The sequence below is a fragment of the Branchiostoma belcheri genome, unplaced genomic scaffold, assembly GCF_001625305.1.
Source record: "Branchiostoma belcheri isolate BF01 breed outbred unplaced genomic scaffold, Haploidv18h27 scaffold47, whole genome shotgun sequence".
Classification (NCBI taxonomy): domain Eukaryota; kingdom Metazoa; phylum Chordata; class Leptocardii; order Amphioxiformes; family Branchiostomatidae; genus Branchiostoma; species Branchiostoma belcheri.
Window position 1 is genome coordinate 1,813,173 of NW_017804098.1, and position 11,328 is coordinate 1,824,500.

Consider the following 11,328-nt stretch of genomic DNA (forward strand, 5'->3'; position numbering starts at 1 on the left):
CTGGCTAAAGACCTCGGTTGAATGTCACGAGGTTTGTAAACTTAGATGTTGGGGACAAAGCCATAGAAGAGATTTTGTAATAAATTATATATATATATATATATTAACGTTACTTATAATTTAAGTTAAAATGTACTTTTGTGTCTCATTTTTTTATTCTGTTAAAAAGACTCTTAAAAGAGAGAAAACAGGTTATAAACTGTTATATACTTGATTTTTGTAATGTTTTAAACTTAAAGAGTTGAAATATAGAAGTGCATGTTCTCTCATTATATACAATGTTGATGAGAACTAGAACCATTTATATAACTTAGGTAAATTGAAATGATAGGATGGGGAAAATGTTCGTAAAAACTGTAAGCCTGTAAGCGGCGAAAATGGTCAGCTTTTGCAGAAGCACTTGTTTACTTTAGGTGACAGGACTTTAATAACCATAAAATTAGAAACCATAAATAAACTTAAAAAAAATTATTAAATAGCTCCGTACTGTAGCAATCTTTAATTATGTTTACCGAAGGAAAACATATTGTTTTTACTCAGTTTCTTCCTCTTCTGTTCCAAACACTAACCTCTGACCTGGCCAATGACATGATTTGTTGACGTCTGTCACCATGGTGACTGGTGTTGGGTTACATAATGTTGCAATTTCATGGTCTGCTCTGCTCCTGTCACCATACACTATTAGTACATGTATGTGAATGTGTTTGGGTAAAAATTAACAGGGCAGACCATGTCCGAAGGTAAACATTATAATATTTATGCATATTTGCTTTGCAAATGTTACTTCTCTAGTATATAAATAACATCTTGTGATTAGATGTCGGAAATTCAATACATATGAATTCAAAATTTAATCTTTTTAAAAAACAACAAGTTGTGGAAATGACCTCACAAGGAAATCTGTTTTGTTGCAGCTTGTGTCGGCAGCCAGAGTCACGTTCATGCTGTTAGCCTACGCTCTGTTCAGACTGCGCCACTGGTGGATGATAGCGGTAAGGCGTAGGAAACAAATGTTAAATGTGTTTCCTGTTTCCGGACTGACCCTAGAAAAACTGTCAACCCTAACCTCAATTTTTTGTGGTTGACCCTTGCAAGGGACGTTAATTTTTGAGCTCAGATCAACCTTTTGTATCTCCATGAGCTGACACCTGAGTTATGATATGTTGTACAATTGGTTTTCCAACGTTGACATTGAAAGTTTTACTTTGTTAAACTATATTGTAAAAGTTGGATAACTAGAGATTGCCAAAGTCTAAGAAAAGAAGAGAGAGAAAGAAAGAGAGAAAGTGAGAGAGAAAAAAAGAGAGAGACAAAGAAAGAAAGAGAGAGAGACATATTTAGAAAGAAAGAAAGAAGGAAGGAAGATAACCCCTACCTACAGAACCTAATTTTTCAGGACTGAAACAGGAAACACAGCATTTTTTACAGGCTTGAGTAAAGTATATAAATTAATGTACTAATTCTGTGTGTGGAAACTGTGTAAAAAGGAGTTCTTGATTAATTATTCTTCCTCCAGTTAGATTTTAATAATTATCTCTTTACATTGCAAATCATTGTTATGTGTTGTTGTGATTTGTAGTGTTCATAGTCTACAGATATTATGATATAAAGAATTAATTTCAAAGACAAAATTGTACCATGTTTTACCTTCTGTGTTTCAGTTCTGTACACTTGGGTCTTGTGTGTTCCTGATATACAAAGTAGTTGTTTATGATGTAAGTATGATATAATTGTGTAATATCATCTTGAATAATTGATAATTTTGAATAATTTTAATTTAAATGTACATGATTTGCTTCTTCAAGGTATCCATATCAAATTTTAAGTCATTTGGGTTTAATACCAGGGTTCAGGAGCCCAAAATATATAGTTTTTTTCCAAAATTTGTCTCCAAGAAATGTTGAACTCATTTCAAGAAATTGCATGCAAGGAGGAGGAGAAACCTGACAAAGAACAAAATTATATTTTATCCATACTAATCGTATAAAAGTAAAAAATAAATACATGTATGTTTAAAAGCTGTCAATTGATGACGAACAGTGTGCATAGATGACTTGAATATTTTTCCATTTTCTCTATTGGCATTTTTCTGGAAGTACTCATCCTGCATAGATGACTTAAATATTTTTTTCCCTTTTTGCTATTGTGGACTGGAAGTAGCCATCCTCCATAGATGACTGAAATATTTTCCCCTTTTTTCTTTGGCAGTTTTCTGGAAGTACCCATCCTATGGACTACATAGTCCTGTTGTCTTCTTTCATCTTGGCATGGATAGAAACATGGTTTCTAGACTTCAAGGTGCTGCCACAAGAGAGAAAACTTGAACAACGTAAGTTTACTCAGTGTAGCTAAGATATTTCAATTATTTTTTTTTTCTAAAAAAATTGAAGACGTAATTACATTCCACTGTAATTTTAAACTTCTTGTCCATATGTTAACCATTATGTAATTAATCCATAGATTACAGTCACTAATTTATATAAAATTGATATTGTCTAGGTCCTTACTTACAGGGTATTTGGAAAGTTTTCCAGAGTAATCACAATTTTTTTATGTGCAACTACCGAATACTTATACTATAAAGTAGTATGCATTATCGCCTTCCTAAAATTTTTACTTATTGGAAGATAACATTAACTAGTGCTCCACACCAATTTAATTTCTTGATTAACGGATTTGCCCGCTTCAGTTTTTTCTGATTTTCAAAAAAAAGGGAAAATTCAGAATTAACTGCAAAATGCTAATATTTTTCCCCAAACATATGAAAACAGTCCTTTCCTTCCTAGTTGTTATAGTTATTCCATCTTTCAATGCAGTGGTATCATTAAAAGTTCAAAATTCATTGTTTAAATTTTGAACCAGCCTGGTGTGTTGACTTCATGGCTCCTATCATACCATTTTGGGCCATAATAGGATGCCTAGGCCTGTTTTTATTTTTATTTTTTTCGCCCGCCCGCTCCATTATTTTTCTAGAAAAATCCGTTAACCAAGAAATTAAATTGGTGTGGCCTAATGAGAGAATAACCTTACATTGTATAACAGTTGTTGTCCTTGCTTTCTGCTGCTAGGGGCCAAAGCTAGACTTCAACACAGCCAAGGTGCACATGAGCGGACACCGTTGCTAGGTGACCAGCCAAGGAGAGGCAGTATCACAGATGTAGGATCCTTCTATTCTCCATTAAGTACCCCTGGTGAGATTTCAGACATCTTTTGCTAACTTAATCAAATAATTCATAGATTGTACATATAATACTCATCATGATAATGCCAAGAGGTAATTTTCCTACTTTTTCTGGATTCAAAGTTCATTTTTGTAAGAATCTGTTTGCTTTTAGTTCACAATGCCCTTATAGGTCAAAGGCATTCTAAAGATGTCCAGAACATTATTCTAGAACATTGACCAGTAAAGCAAAAAAGAAACAAAACACCAACAGGCATGTATGTGCAGAGATAACGATGAAATGTACCGAAGCTTAAGGTTAAGGTGCTCTGTTTCACGTAAATATGAAACAACAAAGCAAACAGGTGAGAAATGATAACGTTACCAATTTTTGCTATCTTTGCTACTGAAAGTGATAACATAATGGCAATGATTAATACAGAATTCACAATGTTTATTTTGTTGCTATGCTATAATGAAAATAAATAGCAAAGTTCTTTGATCACAACCATTTATTTTTCACGAGCCGACGTTTTGATGACCTTCTGTCATCTTCATCAGGGCAATTCTGACTGGTTTACTGTGCACTGACACTAGATGTTACTTGGTGCATAGTGCACTAAAGGTGTTACATAGTTCACAGTGCACTTAAGCTAGTTTTTACTGTTAACAATGCATTCAATACATACAAGTTTAGTACACTATGCACCAAGTAACATCTACTGGTGGTAGTATAGTAATTTTTAAAATGTAAATATATAATTTGTATGTATTAATGTAAACGGAAATATATAATTTGTATGCATTGACCTCTGACCTCTCTAACAATCCCTTACCTCATTACTTGGTGTACACAGAATAGGATAGGTTAAATAAGTAATTAGTTACAGGTTGTTGTATTTTATGTATAGCATTAAGCAAGTGTACGTCTGTGTTATAAGTCTGTAACATGTTTTTAAGACTCCAGGAAGAATAGTGAGTATAAGTGTATACTCACTAATGGAGATCATTCAAATAAACAAAATAAACAAAATCTAGCGTCAGTGCACAGTAAACCAGTCAGAATTGCCCTGATGAAGATGACAGACAGTCATCGAAACGTCGGCTAGTGAAAAATAAATGGTTGTGATCAAAGAACTTTGCTATTCATTTGTTTACCAACCTGATGAAATTATTTATGGATATAATGAAAATATTTGAACGTCTTCTGAATTGTCTCTGTGTTTTTTGTTTGCAGAGTTTAGCGATGACGAGGATGCAGTTGGCCGTAGCTCCAGAAGGGGGCGCTCCTCATCATCCAATCAAGCCACACCCTCTCCAACAATGGTGAACAGCCACCCTTCAACCAATACTTTAACCTGATGAAAATTAGCTCACTTTATATGGTGATGCCTCAAGGGAAGATCGTACTTTAATCCATTTTCCTTTAGATTTGGACTAAAATCTAAAGGAAAAATTTGCACTAAAATCAGTGGAAATTTCAAAAGTGTAAAACATACTGTAAATGAAAGAAAAACTAGAAAGGCCAATATTTGCTTTGGAGCAAATACAGCGATGGGTTCACCACATTTTACAACATGGCAGGGAAAGAATGAGAAACACAAGGGAAAACAATGATTTACATTACATTCTTGATAAAGACTGAATTAAAGTCGAAACCGGTCGAATCCCGTCTCGAGTCTGTCATCTTCCCATCGCTACGAATAATGATTTACATTGATGTAACTATAATATGAAGTAAAATACAACAAAAACAACAGTTGGATAGCTATTCCCTACTTTATTGGTTAGGATTTTTAATTGCATAATGCAAACTGTTGATTTTCAAAATAAAAAAAAACGTCCATGCCCGGCATTCCAATGCTGGAGCAGGAAAGCTTGAAATACCTACCAAAACACTTGAATACAGACATACTGTCAGTATGGAAATGCTTCTGTGCAGGTGTTAATCAAGTTAAATCCCAACAGCCAATCAGCAAGAAGTATAGAGGAAAGCTGCATGCCTATTGGTTGATGCCCTGCATTCCATTGTGATGACTCATGTCCAAACGTGGTAAACAAGGCACACTAAGACAGTAATACATTTGCTATAACACAGCCAAAAAACTCAAATAAAACCATTCTAAAAGCCTGTATCACAATAATTTAAAAACGCCTAGGGGTATTTGCCCACTGTACCTCCATACCAAGTTTCAGGACCTTGGGCCCTAAAATGAAGAAGCTGAATCCATTTAAAAAATGGCAGGAGAAGAAGAAGAAGGAGAAGGAGAAGGAGAAGAAACATCAGAAAAAGCAATATGGTTTCACCACACCACTTCGTGGTGTGGTGAACCCATAAATATCAAATCTGAGAAATTCTTGTAAGTTGTATATAATTAACTATTATGATTATCATACTTTCTATATGCTTAGTTAGTTATGTACAGTTGTTACCTGTAGGATACCAACTTGATGTTCTTAACTACTCTGTCAGCCATTTGTAAAGAAAAAATCTGTATAGTGGTTTAATTTACAACTGTGAAGGCATTTTGGATTTGGTATGTTTGATGTAAGAAGTCTGAAACAACCCTAACATCTGGGATTGCAGTGATGTTTGTATGCTTGTAAATATTAAGATTGTGTGAAGAAACGTTTATGGTTACTATTATGCTGCATGCATATAATTTCAGCGGAAGAAAATTATACACAGATGTGAAAAGTGTCAAACTAAAATATTGTAAATAAATTTTGCAATGTTTTCTACAAATCAAAGTGTAACGTAATTCACTGTAACTGACATTATTTTCAAAAACATTAGATGGTGATAGAAGAAATGAGATGATGATGATCATGATTGCCATGAAAAAATTCCTGTCATATGCAGCCCTAGGAAAAAAACAAACAAAAATGCTGAGAAAAAGTTGAATGTGCACAAGACCACTGTTCTGTGACGTCGCTTTCAGGATCGGGAATATAAAAGGCTGGGAAAGGAAGCGTTTGACATCTGCTGGCAACTTCTCAACACTACAGAAGGATGGTACAAGGAGAAGGAGAAAGAAAACGGAGATGTAGTCTTCTCAAGGAAGGACCCAAGATTTGGTAAAATATTCAAATGGCAGGTGAGAAAAAGCTTCATATTTTCATTGATTTTTAAACCAAATTGATGCAAAATTAGCACACAGTACCAACTGATCATTTATCAACTTTAGAAGTCTACAAATTTAGTACAAAGTGTATCCATACTATTATTTGTTTGTTTCTCAATTTTCAGTAATGTTAGGCCACACCAATTTAATTTGTTGCTTCTTGGATTCGCCCTGTCCATTTTTTCTGATTTCCAAAAAAAAAAAGATTTGAGGTTCAACTGCAAAATGCTTAATGAAAGACATATTTTGGCCCCACCGTTTGAGGAAAGTCCCTTTCTTTCTAGTTGTTAAAGTTTTTCAATGTAACAATGCAACTTTGTGTCATAAAAATTTCAAAAGCTATTGTTTCAATTATAAATCAGCCTGGTATGTTGACTTCATGGCTCATATTGTAACATTTCCGGCTATCATGGGGTACCTTGGCCTGTTTTTATTTTATTTATTTCGCCCTGTCACTTCATTTTTTTTCTGAAAAAATCTGAGAAGCAACAAATTGACTTGGTGTGGCCTTATCCTACCATCAATACCTTTTAAAGACAGTCTTAAAAGACTGTCAACTTTAGGATTGGTAAAATTATGTTTAGTGAGCTTTTTCCTGCAATGCAAATTGCCTTGTACAGTATATTACATGTACTTGATGTTGACACTTGTTTGTGCAATGTTTTGCTGTTCCAGGGTATACTTGATATCAGTGCAGAAGCACTTCGCTCAGACGTGTTTGATAAAGTAGAGGAAGCCGTTGCTTGGAACGACACACAGGAGGAATGTAAGGTCAGGAACATTGATTACCTTGTCCGAAAAAAAGTACTCCGGGGTATTTTTATACCAAAATTTACTACTAGTGCTGCGTACCGGTTCACTGGACTTAGATACAGACTTGTAAGAATGTTTAGGTTCAAGTCCAAAAAAACCTAAAAGTCAAGAAATGAGTCTGGACTTATTACCATTAAAGACCATTTCACATGCCCCTTTTCTTTCCAAACCACCTAAAACCTTCTGTAGATTGCAAAATCTTTGCTGCAAAATGAAGAAAACATTGCCATCGGGCATCGTCAAGTACCGGCCTCCATGCTATGTGGCCAAAGTTTCACCCAGACAACATTGCAAGGTTGCCAACATGCAATTTTGTATATGCCATGGGTTTAGGTCTGGACTTACAAGTCCGGAACTGAACCTAAACCTCTGGACTTGAATCCGGACCTGAACCTAAATTTGGGTTTAGGTATGCAGCACTATTTACTACAGTTCAAATTTCTACACTAAGCTTATTTATTATTTTTAGTGGTTGGGACGTTTAAACAATGAATTTCTCTGTGGTTATTTTTTTACAGGTCCTTCGAGTTATTGACCGCCAAACAAAGATCACGTATGACAAGTCTACAGAAGCACTGGGTGGTGCTGTAGCAAGCAGGTACATTATGAAAGGAGATCACATACATGTGTACATGTACAATCACACTTCATCATCACACTTCACCTTTTTCAAAAGAAATTGTTTTGTTTTTTTCTTTGTTTTTGTACTTGCAGACTTTTGTCAACACTCACCACAAGGGTACATAGTTTACAAACACACTAAATGAATTTTTCCTTGAGCTGTAAAGTTCGATGTTGAATGTTGATGTTGTATTATTTTCTTGTAGGGATTTTGTCAACATTTCCCACAAGGTCACATACAAACACACTTCTTGAATTTTTCTTCAAGCCGTTTTCATCGAAATTTTGATGTTGTATTTGTTGCAGGGATTTTGTCAATGTTCGCCACATTCAGAAGAAGGGGAAGTACTACATATCAGCTGGGAAAACAACCACACATCCAGCCGCACCGCCTAGGAAAGACACTATCAGGTTTGTTTGTTTCACATTAGGCCACATCAATTTAATTTCTTGGTTAATGGATTTTTCTAGCAAAATAATTGAGCGGGCGGGCAAAAAAAATAAAAATAAAAACAGGCCTAGGCATCATATTATGGCCCAAAATGGTACGATAGGAGCCATGAAGTCAACACACCAGGCTGGTTCAAAATTTAAACAATGAATTTTGAACTTTTAATGATACCATTGCATTGAAAGATGGAATAATTGTAACAACTAGGAAGAAAAGGACTGTTTTCAACTGTTCAGGGCAAAATATGAGCTGTTTGTAGTTGATTCTGAATTTTTATTTTTATTTGCAAATCAGAAAAAAATGAAGCGGGCGAATCCATTAACCAAGAAATTAAATTGGTGTGGCCTAACCAGTGATTTTTAGCAGAACACATCAGTTTTGTACAGTAAGGCTACCCCGACTTAATTTTATGGATGACATCCACGCGCACATTGATTTTCGTCTGTTCGCAAAAAAAAATCATGTCCACCGAGGATCTGGCCTGGCTCTAGGCCTGGGTAGTCCATGGTAGTTAGCGAAAATACAAGGCCGGGCACCCAGGCTACCGAAGCTCCACGACTCAAGAACTAGTACATAGGTACAGTGCCGATTCATACATTCCACAAAAAGCCAGCATGTGCCAGCTTGTCGTATACATTTTGTACATACATGTACATACATTCGTTTCTATTAAAGTACTACTGCAAATTCACAATACCAGCTTTGTATTCCTGTGGTTTAGTAGCATTTTTATTTTTGACTGGAATTTTTTTTTATTCGCCCGCACGCACTAGTTTGGGGGTCTTCAGAGGAATGTCATCCATGAAATGTAGATCAGTGTGGCCTTAGTGTAGAACATCAGTTTTGTACAGTAAGAATAAGCTGTGTAAAACTAGACTGTCAGGTATGAACTTTTTTGCAGTAAGTTTGGTGGGTTCTTGTGTGAGGAGTTGTTTTGATAGACTGCAAATAATTTTTTTCATGTGTTTTCAGAGGAGAAAACAAACCTGGATGCTATGCCATGATGCCGATAGACAATGAGCCCAATAAATGTCTGTTCATCTGGATTGTCAATGTAGACCTCAAGGTAAAAATTTGTTTGTAGGACCTTTGATGTTATTTTTTCTTAATCTGTTACTATGTATCATGCCTTGTTGTTATTGTTTGTTAAGTAAATCTTAATGTCAAAATTTGGCACACACTACAGGGCTTGAAATTCATTTTTGGGAATAGGTGCACTGGTGCACCCAACCTAAAAATTTAGGTGCACCAACATTTTTTTGGGTGCACCATTATAGAACAAAACCTAATTACAGATATTACTGCAGCAGCTCCTCTTCTGAGCTTGAATCTGAAATGGGAGCTAACTTCAAAATCTAAATTCACCTCAGGTTTTATCATTTTTCTGACACTTAGAAAAGTTAGATGTCAAGAATATCCTGTATACTATCATACATTTGAGATGTACAAAAATACCCACAGAAATATTTGGGTGCACCAGTGCACCCACAGAAAAAATGGGTGCACAGCTTCAAATTTGTATTTCGAGCCCTGCACTATTTGACAAACTTGATCAGTAGAATTCATGTTCTGATACAATTCTTTTTATACGAGGTACAAAATTTAATGGATATATTCACTCTTCTTTTGCAGGGCTGGATCCCTCAGTACCTAATAGACCAGGCGATGGCAGGAAAGATTCTAGATTTCCTCAACTCTCTCAGGAAACATGCTGAAGACATAACACAGGTCTAACACTGGTCCTCTGTAAAACCATCACTTCAAAAACAGTCTGTAACATAATCATGATCATCATCTTTGTCAAATCAGGATACACCTTGTTTTAGCAGAATTCAAATCTTTCTTGCAGTGACAAAAAATAGTATTTCTGACCAAAATTGTCAATTTTACAATTATGCTATGTTAATATTTGTAAATAGCCATTAAAGCCACAACTTTTTTCCCATTCCCACTTGTACAACTTTTTTTTCTAATAGGAAAATCACATATTGTGGCACCAGTTACAAACTCAATATGCGCAATGGCCAAACAAACAGCTGGGTACTGTAATCTTTAAAATGTTCATAAAACAACACCTAGTTCCAAATATCAATATTTCTACACAATACGTATCAGCATTTTTCTATGTCAGATATGCATGATAAATCATCATCATCCTTTTTCCAGGCAGTTTTATACTATTAAGTATCTTGCGATCACTTCTCAGTAATATATATTGTGCACTAAGAAATTATATTGTGTATATGATGTATGTATACAAATGTATATGGTGATATTATGCAATCCATTGATATGCAATTGTAATGAACCACACATACATGTATGTGTTGTATTTCTTTTCTGTGTGTTTTGTTTAAACAATTCTGTAAGACGTGAATATGTAATGAGCAAAAATTTAGGTGTTTAAAAAAACACTGATTGTAAATATGGCAATATGATGCAGTATGAGATGTTTTTGTACCAGTGTTTTTTATCTCATTGTAAACAAAGTTGACTCATAAAAAAATGGTGCCATATTCAGAAATCAAGCAAACATGAATTTTGTTAAAAGTACCAATATTGTATTTTCTTTCATTTCTTTGTTGATAGTGTTTCTTCCATCACTTCTATTGAAGATTAACAAATTTTAGTATATTTCTTTGACCATAACTGAGATTCTTTTGTATTCCAATTGCAATGAAATGCCTTTCATGTGATTTTGAAATGCCTTACAGAGAAGACCTATGCATGTTGTTTATAATAATGTTTAAAGTTGTCAACCTACATGTATGTGCTTGTACACCATTCTGACATTGAATTTGATTCCATGTACTTTAACTAGGCTGTGGACTCATCACTCAAAGAAGCGTACTTGTGAAGTTACATGTTTAGGCCACACCAATTTAATTTCTTGGTTCTCAGATTAGCCCGCTTTATTTTTTTTCTAATTTGCAAAAAAAAAACACATTTCAGACTCTGAATCAACTCCAAAATGCTCATATTTTGGTCCCAACAGTACCTTGTTACAGTTTTTCTATCTATCAATGCAGTGGTTTTACTAAAGGTTTAAAATTTAATGTTTGAATTACAAACTAGCATGGTATGTTGACTTCATGGCTCCTATAATGCCATTTGGGGCTATCATAGGATGCCTAGGTCTCTTTTTTGTCTCCCTGTCG

General features: G+C 34.8%; 1 protein-coding gene across 2 annotated transcripts in view; it reads left to right on the plus strand.

The window, feature by feature from the left end:
* The window catches only part of LOC109479263 (stAR-related lipid transfer protein 3-like), a 17,446-nt gene extending 6,459 nt beyond the window's left edge, over positions 1–10,987 (plus strand). For both annotated transcript variants that reach the window (XM_019781217.1, XM_019781216.1), the window contains exons 4-14: positions 915–992; positions 1,662–1,715; positions 2,209–2,329; positions 3,069–3,191; positions 4,398–4,486; positions 6,103–6,258; positions 6,961–7,056; positions 7,617–7,696; positions 8,026–8,130; positions 9,143–9,236; positions 9,803–10,987. In XM_019781217.1, the coding sequence (XP_019636776.1) occupies positions 915–992; positions 1,662–1,715; positions 2,209–2,329; positions 3,069–3,191; positions 4,398–4,486; positions 6,103–6,258; positions 6,961–7,056; positions 7,617–7,696; positions 8,026–8,130; positions 9,143–9,236; positions 9,803–9,904 (1,098 nt within the window). In that variant the 3' untranslated portion in view covers positions 9,905–10,987. The remainder of the gene's footprint in view (positions 1–914; positions 993–1,661; positions 1,716–2,208; positions 2,330–3,068; positions 3,192–4,397; positions 4,487–6,102; positions 6,259–6,960; positions 7,057–7,616; positions 7,697–8,025; positions 8,131–9,142; positions 9,237–9,802) is intronic.
* The last annotated feature ends 341 nt before the right edge of the window (positions 10,988–11,328 follow it).